Source organism: Podarcis bocagei (genome assembly GCF_964188305.1).
Source record: "Podarcis bocagei genome assembly, chromosome: 1".
Lineage (NCBI taxonomy): Eukaryota > Metazoa > Chordata > Lepidosauria > Squamata > Lacertidae > Podarcis > Podarcis bocagei.
In genome coordinates, this window is record NC_138125.1 from 100,280,091 (window position 1) to 100,306,209 (window position 26,119).

At 43.1% G+C, this 26,119-nt stretch overlaps 1 protein-coding gene across 1 annotated transcript in view; it reads right to left on the reverse strand.

The window, feature by feature from the left end:
* Nucleotides 1-14,927, reverse strand: part of DARS1 (aspartyl-tRNA synthetase 1) — a 49,395-nt gene extending 34,468 nt beyond the window's left edge. Inside the window, exons 1-4 of the mRNA XM_081199778.1 lie at nucleotides 14,647-14,927; nucleotides 11,178-11,235; nucleotides 7,107-7,199; nucleotides 282-384 (exon numbers count right to left, since the gene is read on the reverse strand). Of these exons, the coding sequence (XP_081055904.1) occupies nucleotides 282-384; nucleotides 7,107-7,199; nucleotides 11,178-11,235; nucleotides 14,647-14,718 (326 nt within the window). The 5' untranslated portion in view covers nucleotides 14,719-14,927. The remainder of the gene's footprint in view (nucleotides 1-281; nucleotides 385-7,106; nucleotides 7,200-11,177; nucleotides 11,236-14,646) is intronic.
* Nucleotides 14,928-26,119: the final 11,192 nt, after the last annotated feature.

A 26,119-nucleotide genomic window follows, 5' to 3' on the forward strand; every position in this document is an offset into this window, starting at 1 on the left:
TCAGCCTGCCAACCTTTTTGTTAGCCAGCTTGAAAGTAAATAGGAGCTGTCTGCAGAGACAGAATGCTCCCCCAGCAGTTCAGAATCAATTTCAAGGCTGTGTTCCATTTTGTCTTTGTAAGTGTAATGCATTCAACACTATAGTGAGCTGACAATTTAAATAACTACATTTTAAAAACAAACGTGGCATTGATGTTAATGTGCGAAAATGGTCCCAACCACTGGGAGCCTGGGTTCCCACCATTGTTTACTGTGACAACAGGATATAATTGCTTACTTACTTGGCAGCAAACTTTACCATCTGCTTACTTGCATGGTCTCCCACAGCCACCAGAGCCTGGACATTAAACTGCTGCTGACGTAGGACTAAGAAACACTGCTTTCCTGAAAAGAAAGAGGAAGGAACAATGCAGGTGTATTCAGGGCAACTTACTTGGGATCTTTCTGAATGAATACAAAAATATGTTCTACTACTTTAAAATTAAGCCAGACTTTTAAACGCTCACAAAGCAAAGCCTACAGGCAGACATGTGCATCCTTTGGCACAGATTTTTTACTCACAATAACCTTTTCATAGTTCCAAATAATTTCATTTTTTTAAAAAATAAATAAATCCAAATAAGCTCTTTGGATTGCAGCCTATGTATTTAGGACACTTGAAATGATCAAACAACTTATCCTTATTTTATAACAGTTGTCTTTGTGAAGTGGGTGCAAATATAAATAAAATTTTGTGGGCATCTCTATGGCTGCAATCCTATACACATGTACCCAAGACGTAAACGCCACTTATCTCAAAAGGATTTCCTTTTGAGCAGACATGCAGAGGATCACACTGTAAATTAAAGGATAACTGCACTGGCGGAATGGCTTTTGCTCACAGCAACAGGATTCTGCTTCGTCACTTCCTCCCACCCCACTCCCAAATCTTTTCTGGGGGTTCCCCCAATTCTCTGCAACAGATAGATAAAAAGATTGAGAGAACTTATTGCAAAACTTGCTTTCATCCTCAGGATGCCTCCAGCATCCGTATTGCAAAACTTGCTTTCATCCTTCTCAGGATGCCTCACCACCTTTCTCCTGTTATCTTCCCCTGGAAGTCTTATTCAGCCTTTTTCTCTGATTGCTCCTGCCTGTCAGTGACTGGGGGGGGGGGAATGGGAGAAAAAGAGAGCGCATTGGGGCCTGAAGGCACTGTGACACAGAGGTAGTTGGGAGCTACATCTCTGGTCCCTTCTGTGTCTCACTGCTGCAGATGCAATCTGAGTGATTCCAGGAAGAATGGGATCAGTCGCTTGCCCTCTGAATGTGGTGCTTCCTCCTTGGATATTAGAGCCTACTAGGAGAAGGAGGATGCACTCTACCCCCTGTGTAAGATACAGACTAGAGGGCCTTAGACTTGCTTGCTAGAGTCAAGCCTGGATGTTTGACTCCCTTTATAAGGAGGCTACCTCCCCTTATGGGACGCGGGTGGCGCTGTGGGTTAAACCACAGAGCCTAGGACTTGCTGATCAGAAGATTGGCGATTCGAATCCCTGCAACAGGGTGAGCTCCCGTTGCTCGGCCCCGGCTCCTGCCAACCTAGCAGTTCGAAAGCACATCAAAGTGCAAGTAGATAAATAGGTACCGCTCTGGTGGGAAGGTAAACGGCGTTTCCGTGCGCTGCTCTGGTTCGCCAGAAGCGGCTTAGTCATGCTGGCCACATGACCCGGAAGCTGTACGCCGGCTCCCTCGGCCAATAAAGCGAGATGAGCACCGCAACCCCAGAGTCGGCCACGACCTAATGGTCAGGGGTCCCTTTACCTTTACCTCCCCTTCCAGGATCCACTAATTGGTTTTTCAAAATAGTGCTTTTGACACCTCTTTCAGGAGAAGTTAGTCCTTGCCTGTATGCTCCACTCCTCCACTGGCTGAGAATGTGTTCTTTTTCTGTCTCTCAGGATTGTTCACATTTTCTCTTTTTAGTAGAGAGGGGGGGAAATGGAAGGAAACCTATTATGAAACCTGGTTAATACCTCTGTTTATTTAACTCAGAAATATTTATGTGGTGTTCTGCCAAGTATCTGTGTCAGAGATCATGGTCATTTCTGATTAAAATGACTATTGCTTAAAACACACTCTCACTCTTTTGCTATTCTGTGAAACAGACAAGATGAATTTCCCATATGCAACTCAACACCTTTTGAAACAGCTTTCTGACTCATAACATTAATGTTGCAATGAACTGGCGAGTGGGCTTCTACCGAGACTCATATCAGTTCCTCCAATGCTTGCCACCAACGGAACCTGAATCACACATCTCACTTTTAGTTTGACAGCTTGGATTCCTACCAGTTAGCGGTTTGGGCCAAATATTGTGGCTAACATAAGGCAGACAGGGAAATTCGTCATCTCTCTGCCTTACGCAGTACAACTCCTAATCAGACGTGTCACTTTCTAATCCCATCCTTATACCAAGCACCTCCGAGAAGTACAAATGAGTTTATCTCCATATTTTCTCATAGTTAACCTGAGAGATAGCAACTAGCCCATGGCCCTCCAACAAATATTATTATTGCACAGTATGATATCTTGTTATGCTCAAGCTTGCAGAAAGGCTCTCAGCTGTATACGTTAATACATTTTCAGACTCTTGAGTGATTCTTTTATCATGACGAGGGATAGAAAGATTTTTAGAAAGGGGCATAAGGAAACCAACTTGCCCATTCAGAAATTTTCTACCCATCCCAAGACAAGCCCTCAGCACCAGTCTTCTCACCTGCCCATTCCCCACCCTTTTACAAACATATAAATCCGAAAGAGAATGGAAATAAGGGAGACCAGTAGCCCAGCCTAAAGCTGAAGGCTGGTTAAACTGTTCATTCATATATATATATATATATATATATATATATATATATATATATTCACTGACCAGTAGGGGAAAAAACCAATGACTCCAGACTGTGCTCAGAGCATGTGACGCTGTGAAGTGTAGCACTTTATTCACTCAGATTCATTTCTCTGGAGGGTTTAAAATAATTTTTTAACAATGCATTTACCAGTGCTCCTCTGGACAATGGTGGTTTCAAGCAGGCCCAAAAATGATCTGGAAATTTAGGCAGCATTGGTGTTGTACATTTTGAATCCCTCCTGTCACAATTTGCAAATCTGGCAAGGGAGGGGTGCAAGAGGGAAACAAATACAAAGGGACTGGGGCAGTAGTGCCCCCAGGTTGGGTCTTTCCGAACTTTGGGAGAATTCTCAGAAATATCTCCGGCTTTTTAGGAGAATTTGAACGCACCATGTGGTATTATGCATTTCCACAACTGCGCAAGAGTTAATTTGCCTGAAACAAATTAAAATTAACCACGGTTTGGATAACGTGGCAGGCTGTGGTTAGGCAAAAGTAGAAGCGAAAGCTTTTGAAAACTCCCTCCTTACAGTCATGACGCAAAAGTGGGGGAGATCACAAACCTGAAGCTTGCCTTTATATGAAACTAAACTTTTCACATCAGCACACAGGAGGGAAATCTGAATCCCGTCTCATTTTAGGCAGCCCCTATAGCCTCCTGAAGCTGCCTTGTGCTGCCCCCATCCTTCCATCCCCATAGAGTTCCTTCATTTGTGTTCGTTTCCTACTTATTTTTTCCTGGCTACTTACTGTGTTTCCCCTTTCTTCATGCAGTTTTAGTATGATTGGAAGTAGTTCATTTTATAAAAAATAAACTCCCTCCCTCTGCTTCTTCCCTATGGAACTTTCTCCCTCAACTTTCCAAGATCAAATTTGTATGCTTCTGTCATATATGCATATGTGTGCAGCACACTAAAGTCAGAAAGGGGTTACTTTCACTTGCTTCCCGTAACAGGAGAATCCCGTATCTTGTTCTAAAGATAACATGCTCTGTATATTTGAGTGCAACTGAATCAAACTCAGTAGGCTTTACTTCCAAGTTAACCACACAAGAGTGAGAATTCTAATGTAAGGTAACCACGGTGAAAATTGAAGCAGGGTGGATTTTACTCTGGATTAGTTAACCCAGAAACTTGTCTCTAGCTCCACCCATCATCTGCTCTGCCTCTGCCTACCACGAGTGTGGGATTATGGTCCCTCAAGTGGGGCTGGGGAGGCTACCCACTCCTGGTTTAGCCCAGCGTATGAACACGGGTCACTGTCCAAGTTGTTCGCTTGTTCTTAATTCTTCTGAGAATTATAGAATCATAGTTGGGAGGGACCATGAGGATCATATAGTCCAACCGCCTGCAATGCAGGAATCTCATTTTGAAGTAGAAAGGGAGGGGTGGTAATTCTGAAATAAAATAAGGTCACCATTTTAAGAAATATATTTATTCATTTATTTCTATCCCATCCTTCATTTTGAGAATTATCAAGGCGGTTCGCAAACAAGTGAAACAGCAAGATGCAGCACTAAAACCAGATCAATAAAATAAAGTTAAAAGTATCAATCACAGTGGCCAGGAATTTTCAGGAACAGGAATTAATGGTCAAGGAATTACCCAGATGAACAGGTATGTTTTCATTTGTCAGCAAAAACACCACAGACTTGAAGCCCACCTGATCTCTATGGACAGGTCATTCCACAAAGGAGGTGTCCTGCTGAAGAAAGATCTCCCCTGCACCAACGTAAGGTGCACTTCTACAGGCCACGATACTGTTAACAGACCTCCTCCACAGATCACAGCAACTAGGCTGGTCTGTACAGGAGAAAGGCTGGTCTATATGCTCCCTTGGATAACTTGGTCCTGAGCTGCTTAGGGCTTTGTATACTGAAACCATAAACTAGTCAGTGCAGCTCTTTCAACTATCTAACTCTGAGTGAATGTTGGCACTCATGTGTGCATGCCAACAATCCCAGATGAGCTTCATGGCTGCATAAGATTACATATTTTTCCACTTTTCAAACACATATATGCAAGTTAAAGCTGGCACACCCATTCAGGCCACTATCAACATTTGCTAGTACAGTCGTACCTTGGAAGTCGAATGGAATCTGTTCCAGAAGTCCGTTTGGCTTCCAAAAAGTTCAGAAACCAAAGTGTGGCTTCTGATTGGCTGCAGGAAGCTCCTGCAGCCAATCGGAAGCCACGGAAGCCACATCGGACATTCAGCTTCCAAAAACAATTCGCAAACCGGAACAGTCACTTCCGGGTTTGCGGCGTTCGGGAGCCAAAACGTTCGAGAACCAAGCTGTTCGAAAACCAAGGTATGACTGTATATTATTTATTATTATTATTATTATTATTATTATTATTATTATTATTATTATTATTATTATTTTGAAAATCACACACACACACACACACACACAAAATCCCTGGGACCGTTAAAATAAATGTTTAACATTTACTGTTAACATTTATGCCCCCAGAACAAGTATGAAACTATAGTGAAATAGGTAACTGACCAGATGTAGTAACTAACCTTTCTTTTCTCCCTATTTATGCCCAATACAAGAAGCATTTCTATCAAGCATGTCAAAGATTTTGGGGAGCAGAGTTCAACTCCAGTTCCTTAAGCTATTCTCGTATTTTGTTCCAGAAAGCCTTTTTTCTTTAAATGTACAGTGTCTCAACCATGAGGTAAGTGAAGTTCAAACAAATGGAACATCTGCCAGACTTGTATGTCACCTGAAGAGGTCAAAGCATATTTAAACTTGTGCAATGGAAAGTGATCTCCAAGAGAAGTAGTGCTCCCACAGTGAAGAAAAATGACAGGCAGGTGGTTCTGTCTGAACAAGCCATGCCATGGAGCTCAAGCTTAGATAAGGATTTCTTTGAGGCCATTGTAAGAACAATTTTTTAAAAAAATAATAATGAGCTGACATATTTTGTTTGGGGCTACATGAAAGGCCAATTCGTTCCAGGGTTTCCCATTTCCTTTAAAACTTAGGAAGTAACACAAACTAGCTTTATTCCGATTATCCAACTTGAAAAGAGAGATTCTAGTATGCCTTATGACTGATACTTCGGCAATGGTTTTAAGTTTTACTTCAAAATAGTACTTTATAACTTTAGAGGCATTTAAAAGTAAGTATTTCATTATACAGCCTTCTTTAAAGCACCGTATTTACCTGTAGGTCTTTTTCTACCATGTTTAACTATAGAAAAAGAACTAATGCAACTATAGAAAAAGAACTAATGCAGCAAGGCAAGCACATTTATTTTGCAATATGGAAAGCATTTGTGGCAAACCGTTCTCAAGAGTGTAACATTCCATAAAAATCCAGGAGGGAAAGACACAGAAAGCAAGAATCTAGAGCACCTTTAAACACATGCAACTATTTCCAAGCAAGCAGTCTGGGGCCATCTCCTAGCAATCTGCTCCTGAGTAAACAGCCTAGCTATCATTTCAAGCTGCAAACTGAGGGAACTAGGTGAAGGCCTTCAGCTTGTTGCTGGGTACCCTTCCACCCCATTTTCCTGCCAGGGAGATATCCAGATATCCTTGACGCAGCAAGCTGGAATATTTTCTTGAAAAATCCCTAAGCTGCTATTCAGAGTACAGTGCTACCTCTGGTTATGTACTTAATTCATTCCAGAGGTCCGTTCTTAACCTGAAACTGTTCTTAACCTGAAGCACCACTTTAGCTAATGGGGCCTCCCGCTGCTGCCGTGCTGCTGGAGCACGATTTCTGTTCTTATCCTGAAGCAGAGTTCTTAACCCGAGGTACTATTTCTGGATTAGCGGAGTCTGTAACCTGAAGTGCATGTAACCTGAAGCGTATGTAACCCGAGGTACCACTGTAGTTCTAGAAAACATCAGGATAAGGGGAGAAAACTTGACCCTTCCTGACCCATAATAAAATGTTTTTAAAGAACTGTGTTATTTTCATGGACCTTTAATAAAGGACAGATCCACAGATAGTTTGATTTGTCATAAGCTGTGGGCAGTACATAAACCATCTAAATAAATAAATGGTGCATAAACAGTCTAGGACAGTCTTCCCCAACCTGGTGCCCTCAATATAATTTTGAACCACAACTCCCATCAATCTCAGCCACCGTGGCCAATGATCAGGGTTGATGGAGTTGTGGTCCAATAACATCTGGATGGCACCAAGTTGAGAAAGGCTTATCTATGGCAACCTTGGAAGAGCTAAGCTTACCTTTTGCTCTGCTGGTATGAATCCTCCCACGAACCCAGACGACGTCATCGGCTTTCTCTGCTGTCAAGTCCTTTATTCGAACCAACACACGATCTGCAGGCAATATATTACTTGGTTAGCTATTATATTCATGGGAAGGGGGAACAATAGCCATTTTGATGCAACAAAGCTACCCTGTAGATTTTATGTACATTTACAAGGAAAGCTATTTACAATGCATTTGTGGCAGAAATGAAACCTTGGTGGCAAGGGATGCCTTTTCCCAGCTTCAGTCAGTTCACCATCTCTGACTTGGTACTGGATATGAAGTCTGGGCGCATGTTTTCTTAACCTCCCATTTGGATGACAGCAATACATTATGCATGGTACCTCTCCCTGGGTATGAGGGTTTACTGTTTCACACACATACAGACACACATAGTTCTACCCCTTTGAATAATCTGACCAGTGCTTTAGAGGAGGGAATGGAATAGGTGGAGCAGCAAGAATGAATGGTGAGTTGAGTACTGTAGTGCTTTATATAAGGTACGCAAGTTCAGGAGTCTGTGGTGGGGGATAGAGAGAATATGAAGTACTGTGCATACAAAGATTGCATGTCATGGTCAGAAAATGAGAGGAGGGGATATCCATCGGAGTGGTGGGGAGTGGGGAAGACTATATGGCTACAGGCCATCCCACTCACAGCCCTAGGGATGCCGTTGGTGAACAAACGAAAACCCAACTCATCCCCCGTGCCAAGGTCCACGCTGCTCAGTTTTATTCTGTTTTTACTTAGCTTTTAAGATTTTATTTGATTCCTGCATTTTATATGAATTTATATTGACTTTTTAAATTACATTTTACGATAGTTGCTTAGAGATTTCTCTTCATGCTAAGTGGTATGCACATTTTATAAATAATAAATAATGTTGCCTTTTTAATAAGGCAAGCAATCTTGTAAACTATTAATATCTGTGTTAGTTGAAAACCACTGCTTCAGGTACTGGAGTTGGTCCTTTCTGTCTGGAAGCACAACTACCTTGTGTAGTACCATAGACGTCTGCTCTTTTCACACAAAGGTTTTCTCTTTCTTTCTTTTTTTCTCTCTCTCTCTGTCTCCTTCCAACTTCTGACTTTAGTGTCTTCCTATTCCAGGCTGTGTCTGTTTTGTTAATTTTTCACTTTCTGAATATCTTCACAGCTATAGAACTACTATATTATACGCTGAGGTTCTCTTCGGAATAATTCTTTTAGGTTCTGCAGATTCATTTAAGCTTTTAAAAGGATAAGATGACTCTAAGGAAGTTCTATGTGACGAATACCATGAATCTCAGAGGTAATTCTGTTGATATGAATAAGTTTGGGAATGGTTAGAGGTAACCACTGCTCTTCCATGAAGGGGAGATGTTGTCTTCTCTAAGTAGTTTAGACAGAAAATCCTAAGCACACTTAACAGATAGTGTCAGCCTCACTGAACACATTGTGACTTACTTTCTAGGAAACATGCATTGGATTAAGCTGTTGAAAACAAATTACTCTGAAACAGGGATCTGTGGTAAAAGGGATACACCACTACACTGTTGATGTGCTTGAGGCAGAAAAATAAAAAACAATAAAACTGAGTAACAAGTTCTAATCCAATTTCAAGTTTCACCAATGCTAACGATAACTGAAACAGATCTGCTAAGCCTTAGTCAGACAGAATTACATCAACGATTTAAAATTATTACAAAGCTGCAATATTTTCCAGACATGAATAAAAAGGACAAAATGAGGTATCACCCTTTTCATAAGTCCCTAATGTTCAAGGCATCACCCAAAATGTGCATTAGATTAACTTTTTAAAAAATTACTGTAGACATAATGGCCCAACTTTCATGAAAACCAGATGGCAAACACATTTGACTACATGTTCTGACAAGGTCCAAATAATTATTTTCAACTATTGCACTGCTTTTATAAAAAAATCAGAAAGCAACTGCTAAAGAGAAACATACTGCAGAAAACTATTTTTGCACAAGTAGGTGAAGTAATCTGTTGCTTTTCCTTAATGGTGTTTTTTTTAAAAAGCAGAAGAAAATTCTAATAACTTGTTTCTTTAAACATTGAATCTGGATGCTTTCCTTTTCTCCAATCCACAATGGCAACTTAATCAACCTTTTTAAAGCGCTATCCAACTTTCTATTCCTTCCAACTCCTTCTTTACATGATGCAGTGAACCACTGCCCAATCTCCCTCCTCATGTTTCTCTCTCTCTCAAAAACGAGAACCAAACCTCTCAATTTGTTTCTTCTTCAAAGCTGCATTTTGCAAATGCAGCACAATATACATCCCAACGCATCACAACGTGCTTGGATTACTCCCAGCTCGCACACAGAACATGACTTTTCAAAGGCTGGCATTATGTCCACATACAAATTCATGTAGTGTAATATCTATTATGGACTTATCTGTAAGGCTGAACTGAAGCCATAAGCATGCCTACCTGGGAAACTGGCAAGTGTGTAGGAGTGGCTTGATGTATTTGTAGACATACACATAAACTGTCTTATTAGCCCAAGTTAGTTGCTGGGCCACACCCAACAAGTGAAAAAAGGCCATTATTAGCTTAGTTTTGTGCATATCTAATTACTTATGAGGAGGAGTGTGGAGTGTTAGGCGAGGGGTAGTACCCCTGGTGGGGGACACGTCATTCTCTTTCTGGGATAGTTTGTCCCACCTTTGGTGCCCACCCTGCACTCATCTCTCACCTGTGGCTCCTAGAAGCCGTCAGCATGCAACAGCGCTCAAACCCCAGGAAATGGCTTCGACTGGCCAGCTAAACCAGGTGAGGGTATTTGATGGCTCTAAAACCCTCAGTGAGTTAGGGACTTCCCCTGCACGTGAAGACAGGCTTCAGCTGATTGAACGGATGAGACCAATAGTGGGCTCAAAGGTCAAGAAGGCGGTTTCTGCATGAGCTGTAGAGGGAAGTGAGGGGCAAATTGGGCTTGTCAAGCTGGGAAGGTAGCCCATCTAGGAGAAGGAAACCTCTGAACCTACCTTGTGAGACATATTCAGGAGACTAAAAGGCTAGGGAGCAAACCCTACACAAATCCGGAATGGAGTCCCTAAGATGGTTGGATGGGGCCTTGTACACCTCCTTCCGGCAACTCCTGTAGTTAAAATGGTGCCCAACGTATTGCTCTGCTTTCCTTTTGACCATATCTACAAGGCTGAGAAGGAAGTCTTGTCGTATGGGCAGGACAGAACCTCCATATACACTGCCCAGCCTTGTGTCTCAGGGTGTCAGTTTGGTGCCAGAGGCACACAGCACTGTCTCTCGAGATAGACAGATGTTAACAAGTGGAGGTGTAGCCCTCCAGAAGTTGATGGACTTCAAATCCCATCATCCATGACCGTTGGCCACTATGGCCAAGGGGAGTTAAACAACTTTTGGATGGCTTCCCCATACTTGATGTATGCTTACGAGAAACCATGGCTGCAATCCTATGAATGCCTAGAAGTCAGTCCAATTGTAGTCATTGAAATTTAGATCTGTAAGCAAAGATTCAAGAAGGAATCTAACGTTGTGCTAAGGCAATTGTTCCGTCATGGCAAGTATTCTGGCTTGCTAGACTCAGCAATCCCACCTCTCCTCCTCCCGTGTGCTGTTCCAGGGCTTCTCCTGATCCCCTCAAAGCAGATTTTGGGGCTCACAAGAAGGGGGGGAGCCCCATCTGTGCAAGCAGAAGTCCTTGCACAGGCATTCTGCAAACAGGGTTCCTTAGCTCACAAAGAGAAAGGGGCCTCTATAATTTTTGTCTTAATACATGCCAATTGTTCTCTCAGAATTTTAGCACATAGCAAGTGTGACTGGATTTTTTTTTTGGTCATGTGTTAAATTTAGCTGCAGTTCCACAGTATTTTGTTAACTGCAAGCATGAAGTGAAACAACCTCTTACCTTTCTTCCCTCAGACAGACTGGCTCCATTGCAGCTAGAAATGGTTATCTGTATATTGGACCTGACACAACTATCAGCACTATCTTGCAGATTGTGGTATTTACAACCCAATAGGTTTTTGTATGCTTTCCAGAATTTTGAAACTGACCTGGTTTCTCCTGAGACTGGATCAGCGGCAATACTCCATACCTTTCCTTGGCATAATCCTATAAAGGGGAAGAACAGTGTGTTATGCTAAAAGCTTTTACACCAAGTCAGAGTCCAAATAAGACAAAAACGAAAAACCCCTGCATGTTGTGTGCACAAATCTGAAATGACACACTTCATTTGAGCATTGCTAGCTCTTAATGGATGGCAATGTTCTATATAAGAAGTCAAGTGCTAAACACAGACTGGAACCCCCAAATAAGAGCCAATTTTCACTTTGCTTTTGGTAGTTTAGAATATGTACATCTCATCAAGTTTGCATTCATCTTTTATCAAGTTACTTTAAAATGTACACCACAAGCTAAATTCAGCACGATATGCTACGTGACATTGCCTTTAGTACTGATCATTACACACACACACACACACACACACACACACACGGGAAAACATCATGTGAGTGACATCAGCCTAGGGATCAACTTTCTCAAACTACGCTTTTATCACAGAATGAGTTGAGCCTTGACAACTGTGAAATCACCATGCTTCCCATGCATCATCGCCATAACAGATATAAGCTCAAATAACTCAGCTGCAACCACCAGCTATAAACCTATGGGAATAGATTGCTTTTCGTGGAGGAATTGGACTATGGCATTCAATATCCCAGTTGATCTGCCAGACCCAGACTTCAAGTCATGGAACAGAGTTCATTATTTACTCAGGCTTGTGCCTAACAGGTGCACAAATGGGAATACAAGGAATGCAGTGTTCCCAGAATTTAGACTATATTTCCAAACTTTTTCATCCCATTTACTCTAGTGTAGTTTCAGATTAATAATGTGAGACTAAGAAAACACTCCAGTAACTAAATATTAAAGCTGCAACCTCATTATGTTTCAATATACTATTTGAGGCTCCATCTGTGTAATAAATAAATGATCCTAATTTCTATCCTTGGTATCTCAGGCAACAAGAATCCAGTCCATAAAAGGTTATGCTAAGAAAGCTTACCTAAAGGATCAACCCCCCCCCATATGCCCCTGCCCAGCAACTGCGCTTCTCAGATGGGCTGCTGCTGAGAGTACTGCATGCCCCAGAGGTATGCTCTGGTTACATTAGAAACTGGACTTTTAGTGTTGCAGTTCCAGCCCTCTGGAATCAATTCCCAGCTGAAATTAGTTAAGACACCCAACATCATGAAGTTCAGCCATCTACTGAATACATTTCTGTTTAAGATGGTTTCCCCTAAGGTGTGACCTAATTGATTATGAAACATTAACTGTGCATCCGTAGGAATGGTTTAAGTGTTACTAGAATTTATATTTAATCTTATTTTTGCCCTGTTGTACATCACTTTGATGGTCTCAGATTGTGAACCTGTTTATAAATTTGTACAATAGGAATGAATTAAAAACATTTGTTAATCTTTAGGAAGCCACAAGTCTCTTTGTTGTTTCTACTGCCAGCAGCAGTGGGCAATAATAGGCAAGCCAGAATAACAACTGGGGGGGGGGGAACCTAAGATAGTTCCACTAGAAATATTAGGATGGCCTCATCTTGGGAAATATATAGATAGAACTAGTTATTCCATTAGGCAATTCCAATTTTCCTAACACTGACATGAACATAAAATGTAATTACAAATGCTACCCAATCACTCTATCAGCTAAGTTTACTCAAGAATGGAATATATTTTATTTTCTCAAGCTACAATTGCTCCAGAGATCATGTGCAAGGAATTTTCTACTAACAGAAGGGGTTGATTTTTGTCCTGTACAGCCCAAAAACCTGCTCCAGATCACTGGAGGACCCTCTGGAACAGCATGGGAGGTGGAACATCAAAATCTCCTCCCTCTTTCATGAGTGTCAGCATCCACTGGATCGCCAACCCTTCCACAAACCAAAGAGCTGATTCAAGCTGCAATGTACAGCTGCCTTTTATGGCTGTGATACTCAAAGTCTATTTGCATGAACAGAGGTAATGCAGCAGCTGATTCTCAGGGGCCGCTCATCATTATTGGGAATAATTTTTGAGCAGATGAGCTTGAACTAAGTAGTTTAGGCAGCAAGACTAATCCCACTTACCCACTGAATTCAACAGGACACTTCTCAGTAAACACAGTTAGGACTGTGCTATTAAATCAACTGTGGAGACAGTTGCCTACTCCAAGAATTAATAATTACAATGAAAACAAATATAAATGATAGATATTTATGAAAGCAGAAGACACTGAAGATAGTTTGCACATAACACAAATTATATAATGCATATTTTCTGCTAGAGGACTCATGTTCAAAGGTCTTCTTAATAAAAATGATACAGTCATAATAAATATAGGTGCTCAGAACAAATCACCCTTGATAAAGAATTCAAGAAGCTAATCATGTTTCAGCTTGTTAGGACATTAGTACAGTGTACGTATCCACCCTGTTCTATGATGCAAGCCTCCTGTAACAGGCCCATATGCCTGTTCAGTGAGCAGAATAGAGGTTTTGACACCACAGGGCATGGGTGGAGAAGCTCTGGCCTACGGGCCAACCCTGGCCTCCCAGGGGCTGCACCTTGGCCTATGAGGCCCATAACCTGTTGTTGGGATACTGCCAGGGAGTCAGAGGCATCAGGCAGCCGTCCACGTCGTCACTGGACGAACTCCAGACTCCCATCGGAACAGTATCAGTCAATCAGAAATATCCTAACACACACCACCCGCCCATCAACTGACATCACTGGTGGTGGTGGGCAGGGTTGAATCCTGCATCTGCTGTCCAACCCTGTTCCTAGCAGGATGTCCTCCCGGCTCATCAGCTGAAATCTATTCACCCCTAACCCTGAGGAACGTGCCAACAATTGCACAGCCCCTCCATTCACCTTTCCGTAAGACACCCCTTAACCTGAAGACGGACAATAATAGCCACGCACATGCACACCCCACTGACAGCGGTTTCATTTGAGGTTTGGCGACACAGCGCTCACACACAAACTCATTGTGCTGTTGCTTCTAGCAAACAGGTCTTTCTCAGTGTTCAAAAAATGCCTGGATGAGTGCTTTTTTTTTTAGTGAGTAAGTTCGCTCCCACTGTGTGAGTGAGGAAACTCCAACCCCCCCCCAAAAGTTGCTGCTCTCATCTTGCACAGCACAATGAGGGGGGGGGGAGTTTGAGAGAAACGCGTAACGGGGAGCTATGAAGACCTGTGTTACCTGACAGCGTCTTCATGGGGCAGGCGGGGGGGGGGTTACGTGCATAGGTATAACATGGCACCTTCCAAGCCCTTCCCAGTGGAGTTTCGCGTGAGGAAATGGGATTGGGGGGGCGGAGAGAAAACGGAAACGGGGGGGGAGACTTCTGACCAGGCAGTGGGCCTTTGAAGTTTGCAGTCCGCCCCCTTGAACCCCCCCCTCAGTGCCCACCCCTCCCAATAAAGCAGTAGGAGACCCCAAAACACCCCGCCCCCTTCGGAGACCCACATCAGCCGGCGGCTGCTCCATGGCGCTGTCTCGGTTCCGTTCCTGGTTCTTACGGGCGGCAACGCCGGGCATTTTGCCACCTCCGGCAATAAAGTTGGCCAGAGCCGCTTTATTTCTTTTCTTTGTCCCCTACGGGCTTCCGTACCACCCTTTCTCTTTCTCTCTTTTTCTACCCCCCGACCCCGCTTTTTTCCTTTCCGATACTTGCTCTCCCCAGAGTCCCTCCGCGTGTCCGTTCACGCTGCTTCCGGGCACGCAAAGCACGCACAGGAGGACACGGCGGCTACGTCACGCGACAGCGCTCCCGGCCGTTCTTTGCTCACTCAACCCCTCCCTCCTCGCTCAGGGAGACGCATCGCGAGAAGCGGCCTCGTTCTCGCGAGCTTTCCCGAGTTCCTCCGCTCAATGTGTCCTCCCGTTTCTCCCTTGTCTTAGAAGTAGTCGCCTGTCGCAGGGGAAAGGCAGGCGCGGGAAATTCAGGAAAAATAAGATAAAGGGCGCCTAGATAAAACTGGGGGGTGGGGGTGGGTTGTTGCATTGCTCTCTCTCTCCGACTGTAGGCAGTGAAGGCAGCAAACTTGGGTGGCTTTTAAAAGGGCTGTGCAGATCAGTGCAGGATAAGCCGGCTATTGATTTCAGCCGCATTCCCTCCGCCTTCAGGAATCGAAGGAGCGCTTGTGCTTGGCTTCTTGTCAGACTCCTATAAATCGGAAGAGTTGGAAGGGGTCACCAGGGTCATCCAGTCCAGCCCCCTGCAATGCAGGAATCTTTCTACCCAACGTGTGGCTCGAACCCGCGACGCTGGGATTTAAGAGTCTCATGCTATGCATGAGCTATGCAGTTGGCTGCTTTGAAAACAGGATGCTGGGCTGTTGGCCTGATCCAACAATGGGACGTGGTCGCAGGTGGTGCTGTGATCTAAACCACTGAGCCTCTTGGGGTGCCAATCAGAAGGTCATTGGTTCGAATCCCTGTTATGGGGTGCATAGCTGTCAACTTTTCCCTTTTCTTGTGAGGAATCCTATTTGGAATAAGGGAATTTCCCTTAAAAAAAAGGGAAACGTTGACAGCCATGATGGTGTGAGCTCTCGTTGCTCTGTCCCAGCTCCTGCCAACCTAGCAGTTCAAAAGTATGGCAGTGCAAGTAGATAAATAGGTACCACTACGGCGGGAAGGTAAACAACGTTTCTGTTTCACCCTGGCTTCCGTCACTGTGTTCCCGTTGCTCCAGAAGCGGTTCAGTCATGCTGGCCACATGACCTGGAAAGCTGTCTCTGGAGAAATGCCGGCTTCCTCAGCCTGAAAGGAAGATGAGCGCTGCAACCCCATAGTTGCCTTTGACTGGACTTAACCGTCCAGGGGTCCTTTACCTTTTTTATTTCTCCACAAAAACATACGGTATGCCGCCACAAACAACTTACAATGCCGTATACATTATTCTTACTGTAAACTGCTTTGTTTATTTGTTGTTGTTTTGCAATCAAAACAGTATATAAATTTTGTGAACTAAGATAAACGTACCCACCCAGAAGTAAATGCCACTTTTTCATTGAGTCTTATTCCCAAGTAAAAGTAACTACAGGATTGGAGCCTAGAATTCAACATGACTTTCTTCTGAGTTGGCCTGCATATATTTGCAGTGAGTAGGCATATACAGTATAACCTGCACTGATAGTCATACTCAGAGTAGACCCACTGAGGTCCATTTATTTTAACAGGTCTGCTCTAAGAGTAATATTTGATGCCACTATGCAATCATAACCCCACTTACCTTGGAGTAAGACCCGCTGAATTAATAGACCTTACTTCTGAATTGGGTTAGGGGTAGGATTGAGCTGTGAATCTGAAAGAGCTGCAAGACGAGAAGAAATTAAACATGCAACAACAAGACAGACATATGTGTGCATATATATATATTTAAAAGTGAAACTAAAACATGGATATGAATGCCCATTAATTTCAGGAACACTTACACACCTGCCATTGTGGTAAAACCCTCCTTACCAGGATGATATATAAGATTACTGAGTCAGCCTGAGGTAAGGGTTCAGCCCCTAGCGTACTTTGGTAATCTGCCAGTCCGTTTTTAATGTTTGGGCTGCTCCTATGTTCCATTAATTTGGACTAAGTGAGGGCAAGGGGGGGGGGGCAACATCACAAGGGCAGGCTTCACCTCCAGCTGAATAAACAGACAATAACTCTACAGTGTGCCTATCCATGTATATTTGTATGCATGGAGAGGTGCCAATGAATACAAGCAAGGCAGGGACAGAGCCTCTCCCCATCCACTCCTGGGCTGGAGGTTCCCTACCCATTTCATAAAACCCAAGGGTTAGATCTAACATTAGTTGTATTTAGAGTAGACCTACTAAATCAACAGACTTAGTCATGGGCCTGCAGGGCAGCAATGGGCCATAGGATCTGGTATAGCTCAGCCCCTCATACTCACGCATACAGAAGCAGACACCACTTCTGTGGAGGAAACCTTATTTAGAGTGTCTGCGCTACCAAATGAGCTGCTGGTGGCGATAAGGGATGATAGCCACCTCATCCCAAGAGCTTTTGAAGAGGCCACTTTTCTCTAATATTACTGCTTTGAATAACTATCTAACTATTTAATATAGCTTTCGCTCCACTTGCCTGGAATAAGAGGATATTATTGCCTTTTGTGGCTGACAAACAATCTTGATTCTAGCAAAAGCAGCAGCACAAGATTCGGTTGTTAAATAATTTGCCATTATCTGCTGAGTCCTGTCTCTTTTGCTGTGGGGACTCTTTTTTCCAATTCTTGGTAATTGCATAAAAACTCGAGTCAAATAGAACCTCAGTGAAGGGTAAATTAAATTAAAACTGAACATCTGGGGCTCGATCTAGTCAAACAATGGCAGACAAAGTGCCCATGCATAGAGTCCCACAGAGCTAAGACTGCCTTCCACCAGCACAAGTACCCGCTTTCCCTGTTGCCATTCACTGTAGTATCCCACCTTTGCACTCTGTTTAGTATTGTGAGATTCTGCACATGTATGCTGTGTACCGAAACCCCCTTTTTTAGTCCTGAAAACTCACATCTGCAGAATATGTTCTCTCCCCCCCCCAATGGCTATAAATAATGCCTCAAGTTTTTCCCAGGAGCCACTGTTTTAATTGTTCCTTACTCATTTGACAAAAAAACAAAAACAAAACATGTTTACGATTCCCAGATGTCCTGTATTTGAATGGAGCAATTTTTGTTTCTAGAACAACGTAACTCCATAGGACACAACACATTTTTCTTTCCATAGACCTTCACAGTGCCAATGCCACACCTCCACAATATCTCCTATTGATGATTTTTTTACTTCTCCCCCCCCCCCCCAGTATCCAAATAAACATGCATTTTGGTGTTAATTGCAATACAATTCTACAGCCAACACATTGACAACCAAACCACAAAATATGAACTTCAGCTTTCGGGAATTGGTATACACACACACACACACACACACACACACACACACACACTATTATTTTGATTGGGTGAAGTGAAATAAGCAAGGTTAAGTCATTTAAGTTCATTCATTTCAATGGGCTTACTCTGAGTGCAACTTAGTAGGATATCACCCATTATTTCCCATTTTTAATAGCTAATGATGTAAGCAACATCTCCAGTCTCTCTAATAATGGGACTGGCAAGGATCTTTACTCAAACTAGCTCAGTCTGGAATGTAAATGGATGGAGGCAGCAGAGTTCATCTGCTCTGCCTTCTGTTAAGTGGAAACAGTTGCCCTTTGAGCCATATTTTGTTTAAAAACCCAATTAATAGGGGTGCTACCTGCCGTGAACTTAACAGTGATGAGTCCAAATAAATCTGTTACACAGAGTTAAACTAGGCGGAGGAGCACGCTAAGCCCTGTTGAGAAAGCTTTAACACCCTCCCTCTCCATTCATAAGGGGATTGCCAAATGGGGGTGACATCACCAGCTGTCAATTGGACGGCCCCCTTGGGTATACACAGATGAAAGCTGTATTGCACTTAAGTAACAAGACATGACAGACCATGTGTGAGTGCTAAATAATTTATACTTCAGGCTATGTACAGTACACCACAAAGCCAAACTGAAGACATTTTGGCAGCTTGGGATTTAAAACAAAACTAATTCTATTCTCCCTTCCCCCTCCCCCTCCCCCCAAAAAGGAGGGGGAGAGAAAGCAGGCAAGTGCAGTGCAAAAAATAAAAAATAAACTAAGTGGATGAATTTAGAGGTTAGAGTCTCTTTGGGTATAAGTCCAATAAATGCTTGACAGGTTGTGCCAAAATAAGGCCTATGCTATATTTTAATAAAACTATTATAGCTGTCCTTTTTTGAAGTCTTATTTTTGAATTCAGCTATGGGTGCTTCTGCACTGCCTACTCATTGTTCTACGAATTGACACAATTTTTCATGCTTAAGCATGTGCATCTCCTAATTTCCATCATGTCAGTTTTTCACTTTCAAATCATGAAATGCTTTGTAGACAAAAAAAGGAAGTGATTGATAAATTGGTAATGCTACCTGTAGTAAAAAAATACTTCATTGTTATTATTCTGTTGCCCTTTGATGGAGGAAAAGGAGGTTTTTTTCTGTTTTGCATATAACAACATAACAGGTGGAATGAAGAGGATTAATTTAATTAAATCCTGTAATTATGAGGGAAAACGCAGCTGTTGGCAGGTATGTAACAAATTTATCAATTTTTGACTAAAACTTCCATCAAAGTAAACAAAACAAATAATGAATCCTTCCAAAATGGTGTAGGAATAGAATTTGCAGGAAAATCCAAATCCATCCTGGATTTTCATTTAGGAAGTTGCTACCCTCCGGATGTTTTTCCCCTCCTTCAATGGGAAACAAAACCTTATTCAAAGGATTAAATGAGATGGCTATTCTCTTTGTTTTACAACTTCAGTCAGAAGTCTTTTCCTCTGACAAACAGCGTTTTCAATTAATACACTTCTAAAACAGGAACTTTGAGGAAGTGCATGCCTGTGATAAGAAGCAAAGAGTATTTCTTTTCCAAAAGGACTTCACACAAAGAGGCATCCTTTTTCAATTAAAAGGTTGATAACAACGGAGGTTTAAAAATCAGGGTTCTGAAGGGCTATTCTGATAAGAAGCAAACCACATTTTGTGCTAAGCTGAGATGAGCGGTGCATTTAAATTGGAGAGAACCAATCTCATCAACACTTTTGGTTGCTATGAATCCCAAGGTCTTTTTAACAGAATTGGGAGTGGGGGACTCCAATCTTATATTTGGAAGAGCAGAGTTAAATCTAGCAATCATTACTTGAATACACACACACACACACACACACACACACACACACACACACACTGTGTGTGTCAGAAATATGTACAGCTTGAGATGTTTTGAAAATGTTCCCCATATTCTTTCTATAATACCAGGCTGTTTTCCTTTTGTAAAACGTTGGAAATATTTTATCCTAGTAATAAATTCACCAATTCATCCTAATCTCCAAGAAAATATAATATGTGTTCTTCAGTTTCACTTACAACACATCCCCCAAAGTCTTTCTTACTTGTGATAAATCATATATGAACATGTGTACAGTTCTGGTTGCCTCACCTCAAAAAGGATATTGTAGAGTTGGAAAAGGTTCAAAAAAAGGGCAACTAAAATGATAAAGGGGATGGAGCAACTCTCTTGTGAAGAAAGGTTGCAGCCTTTGGGACTTTTCAGCTTAGAGAAAAGGCAAGTTATAAAATTATGCATGGCATGAACAAAATGGATAGAAAAAAAGCATTTCCTTCTTTTATAACACTAGACCTCATGGGCATGCAATGAAGCTGAATGCTGGAATATTCAAGGAGAGATCACATCTTCTTGAAGGAACTGAGATCCTGGATGCTTCTGAAGCCTGATAGTGGTCTGCACCCTTGCTCCTAATTTCATTTTTGCATCACTTTGGCACTGCTAATGCAGCAGTCTGACTTCACCCCTGGAGGCATACTCCATTGCCTTTCAAGGCAGATAGAAGCCAGCAACAATATAACCAGTCCATATGTCTTTTTGTTTTGCATTAATGATGGTGGCAAGGTGGTTATATTGTTGTTGGCCTCCATCTGCCTTGAGAGACTTTCCTGGAGTCCAAGCCTGGGCAGTGTGTAGGGAGATCTTGGGCTGCCAAGACAACAAGACCCCCCTCTCAGCCTTGCTGATGTGGTCCAGAGGAAAGCAGAGCAATACATCTAGCATCAGTTTGGCTGCAGGAGTTGCCAGAAGGAGGCGTACAAGGTGCCATCCAACCGTCTTAGGGACTCCACTCCAGATTTGTGTGGGGTTTACTCCTTAGCCTTTTCTTTCCCCAGAGATATCTCACAAGGCAGCAGAGGTTTAGGTTCGGAGTTTTACTTCTCCTGGATGTACTACCTTCCCAGTTTGAAGAGCCCCATCTGCCCCTCACTTTCCTCTACAGCATATGCAGAAACCACCTTCTTGACCTTTGAGCCCACTATTGGTCTCATCCGTTCAATCTGCTGGAGCCTGTCTTCATATGCAGAGGAAGTCCCTAACTCGGGGGGAGGGGCAGGTTGAGATTCATTCGCTACCCTTACCTGGTTTAACTGGCTAGCCGAAGCTGTTTCCTGGGATGTTGCTGATATCGCATGCTGACGGCTTCCAGGAGCCACCGAGTGGGGACCAAAGGTGGACAAACTACCCCATAAGGAGCTTGATGTGTCCCCCAACAAAGGTACTAAGGTAAAGGTAAAGGTACCCCTGCCCATCAGGGCCAGTCGTGACCGACTCTAGGGTTGCGCACTCATCTAGCTCAAGAGGCCGGGAGCCGGCGCTGTCCGAAGACACTTCCGGGTCATGTGGCCAGCGTGACATGCTGCATCTGGCGAGCCAGCGCATCACACGGAACGCCGTTTACCTTCCCGCTGGTAAGCGGTCCCTATTTATCTACTTGCACTTAGGGGTGCTTTCGAACTGCTAGGTAGGCAGGAGCTGGGACCGAAGGATGGGAGCTCACCCCGCCGTGGGGATTCGAACCACCGACCTTTCGATCGGCAGGTCCTAGGCTCTGTGGTTTAACCCACAGCACCACTACCTCTCCCCTAACAGCCCTACTATTATTGCATCAATGACATTACCAAAACAAAACCACCCAGCAGTCTGGAAGGGTCCATAGTGATACCACCCTGTTCCTTAATTCTATGTATGCACAAATTCATTGGAAGTGTATACATCAACTAATAATAATAATAATAATAAAAATCATGTTGGTGGCTCTTCCAGAGAAGGGACATCCCAGCCCTATCTGAAGATGCTAGGGGTTAGGGTTAGGAAGCTTTTGCATGCAAAGCAGGTGCTCAAGCACAGAACAATAAACACTAAAAGTGGTGATGCAGAGAGCTAAGAAGCAATATCTAAGATGTACCGGTAGGTTATCACATTTAAAATATACTGGAATAATTGTGCAAAAAGAAGGGGGCTGCTGTTGTTACCAAAGCAAACCTAAGAGGTCTTTTTGTGTGTGCGCACATTGTATTAGACTATGGAATGACAGTCACACACAAAAGTCTCGCAGCAAGAGGACTGAGCGATTCCTGGAGGAAATAAACGTTATCCTGAGAACAACAGCTGAACCAAAATCCCATAAGCCAGGAAAAACAGCTACACAATTACACTAACAGGTGGCTGGTTTCAAAACAAATTTCAAGGTCTGACAGCTCTGTGCACCTGCTATAGGCTGCTTTCTTTTAAAGGGGTTGACTTTGGCATGATCCATACATAAAAACTATGGTTTGTATTAATAAGAAAAGCCACCCCTGCATTCGAGAGACGATAAATGTCTAGAATTAGCCAATAGGCAGTTTCCCTAATTTTACATTCTGCCTTAGTGCAAAAGTAATGTTGGAGCCAGAAGTTGTTAGTGTCAAATTGAGGGATATAATGAGCAATTTCTTTCACGATCATGAGCACCAGAAAATTAATCCCAGTGTTCAGGACAGGCAAAACTATAACAAGGGCTATTTAATTCTGAGCTCAATATCTGAATAATTTTAGGGCATATTTAGGACGTTTTAAAAGTTATTTTAAATTTGGGTATGCCTTTTCTCTCTCCAGTGCAACTATAGATCAGGGTACACTTTTTTTGTTTCTACTTTGGCCAAGGAATAAAATTGTTTTACCCACTTTCTCAGGACTGTCTGGCCCCATCACCTGGTATCTTTGGGAAGGTGCTGGGGCCACAGCACCCCATCAGGATCCATTGCCTGGGGCCCCACTTAAAAAACCCACACTACTTGGTGGTTTGAGTAATGATCCAGCGGTTGGGCCCAGGTCCCATTTTAATTTCCCACAACTCCCTAGGCCAATAAACAGCAACATGAAAGGATGATATGACTTAAAGCATAATCTGGGCTGCCATACCAAATGAGTTTATTAAACAATTTTCTTCTTAAAAGCCCCCCACTCCCCCGTTGCCAATATCTTGTCAGTGCTTGAGATGTATTTGTCCCTGTTTTCCCTCAGATCCAAGGTTGTAACTTCATGTAACACTTTGGCCATTGCTGGCCATGCCATTAAAGGTAAAGGTACCCCTGACTGTTAGGTCCAGTTGCGGACGACTCTGAGGTTGCGCGCTCATCATGCTCTATAGGCCGAGTGAGCTGGCATTTGTCCGCAGACAGCTTCCGGGTCATGTGGCCATCATGACGAAGCAGCTTCTGGCGAACCAGAGCAGCGCACGGAAACGCAGTTTACCTTCCCGCTGGAGTGGTACCTATTTATCTACTTGTACTTTGATGTGCACTTTGCTGGCCATGCTATTACCCACTGTAATTACCCACACTGTCATTGCCAGGCATTAGCCAAAATAAAGGGAAAAGAACCATCTAAATTAGCCCTGCTTGAGGCAAACTACACCCACCTGTCAATCACCTGATGTTATACAATGTTAGGCAGGAGACAGTTAAAGGGATCTTGTATCTCTGATCTAAGCATTAAGACAGACAATAAGCCCTCTATGATAGTAAAAGGTGGCAGAGGAATCTTTTATTTCTGATCTTAACGCTAAGCATTAACTGTTGGGAGGTTGTCGCACCTTCTGTGGCTGTAGAGACCAATATGGGAGAGACATGTTTTGTTGCAGCTGGGGCAGCAGAAGGCATCTGGTTGTACTAATGCAGATGCACCATGGCGTTTCTTCTCTTTTCGCTCCTCCCAGTGGTCATTCCTCCTCTGGTCACTGCTATGGAGACACGCAGCTGTAAGATCAGGCACCAGCCCTCTGTCTTCCTGCTCTTTGACAGTAAAAGGCAGCATTTCTCCCCATGCCCACACCAGCACTGTGATTTGTTAAAGGTACTGTGAGGGGTAAACTACAATGCCCAGAATTCTTTGGCAGAAACTATAAAAAGCAGAGACATCACCTTGCTGACAAAGGTCCAAATAGTTAAAGCTGTGGTTTTCCCAGTACAGTGGTACCTCTGGTTACGTACTTAATTCGTTCTGGAGGTCCGTTCTTAACCTGAAACTGTTCTTAACCTGAAGCACCACTTTAGCTATTGGGGCCTCCTGCTGCCGCCGCACGATTTCTGTTCTCTTCCTGAAGCAAAGTTCTTAACCCAAGGTACTATTTCTGGGTTAGCAGAGTCTGTAACCTGAAGTGTATGTAACCTGAAGCGTATGTAACCCGAGGTACCACTGTAGTGATGTATGGAAGTGAGAGCTGGACCATAAAGAAGGCTGATCGCTGAAGAATTGATGCGTTTGAATTATGGTGCTGGAGGAGACTCTTGAGAGTCCCATGGACTGCAAGAAGATCAAACCTATCCATTCTGAAGGAAATCAGCCCTGAGTGGTCATCGGAAGGACAGATCCTGAAGCTGAGGCTCCAATACTTTGGCCACCTCATGTTGGGAAAGATTGAGGGCACAAAGAGAAGGGGACGACAGAGGACGAGATGGTTGGACAGTGTTCTCGAAGCTACTAACATGAGTTTGACCAAACTGCGGGAGGCAGTGGAAGACAGGAATGCCTGGTGTGCTCTGGTCCATGGGGTCACGAAGAGTCGGACACGACTAAACAACAAAAATGTGCTTTAAATGTATGGGGTGGATGTGAGCTGGGTTAAAGTGGACCTTCCAAGTGTCCCTATTTTCCAGGGACAGTCCCAGATATACAGAGGCCATCCCAGTTTCTGATTTGATCCTGGAATGTCCAACTTTTCCTTAGGATGCCCCTATTTTCCTCTGAGAAATATTGGAGGGTATGGAGTTATCCAACTCCAGAGCCATCTGAAGGCAGCCCTGTATAGGGGTTTTTTTAATAAAAATGTTTTTGTATATGTTGGAAGCTGCCCAGAGTGGCTGGGGCAACCCAGTCAGATGGGTGGTGTATAAATAGTATTTTTTATTATTATGGAATAGGACGTCCCTATTTTCATCAGAGAAATGTTCAAGGGTATGATTAAAAGTTGCCACTGACTACGCAATCAACAGGGAACTGTCCCAACTCACTGCTGGAAAGCGTCCACATATGTTAAAAGTGTTTGCAAAATATACACTGGTTGCATTCAGACATTGCATTTTTAGGTGTACATGCTAAGGGCCAGTTTGTACTTATGCTTATCAGTAGTGAAGTATATTTGGTATTAGGCTGTCAGTCTCTGCAGTATTGAGATATTCACATTTCTTTGCTATTTAAAGCAGGCTGAATGCAGATTTTTTTCCAAAGTATTTTGAACATTGAATTTGAATTAGCTTTCTGACGTTGCCCAAAGCATCTAGGAAAGCATAAGTGGAACTGATCCCATGAGTACATTAGGCTTAAAAACCTATTAAGGAAACTTAACTATTAGCTAGTAATGCTTATTATTCACATAATTTGTTCACAGACCGGAAGACCAGTGCGATTGAACCAGAGAAACGTGAACCAGAGAGATGTAGAATTATTCAGATCTGCAAAACTATGGTAGTCCTCTGTGATCTCAGGAAGGATTTAATTCCTTGAACTTAAATTCTACTGTATTGCAAAGGTCACTGTGCAGTCATCAAAACACTTTCCATTCTAAGTGCTTGGAGCGCTTTGTGCTTATGAAGGAGCTTGACTTCTTCCTGTGAGATGTCAGCACTTCCTCTGGTGGTGTTGGGTTCATAGCTCCCTGAGCCATTAGGATTTTGGAAGTATTTCTGTAGCTTTTGGCAAGGAGAAGAGTTCCATCTCCTCAGTTCACACAATTATGAAACGCATATGCCCAGGATAAATGATCATTCCAGCCTCATTACCTGAACAGCTTGATGAAGTTTGTGGAAGATGGGACAAAAATTAGAAAAACAGGTGTGGGGGGGGGGTGGTCCAGGAGACTTGATGTAAAAAGTACATGCTGCACAAATGTCTACTTCTGAATATCATGCTCCCTAGGGTCTATTGAACGGCAGAGTACTATTTGCATATGCATTTTGAATTAGCTTGTTGCAGGTCAGG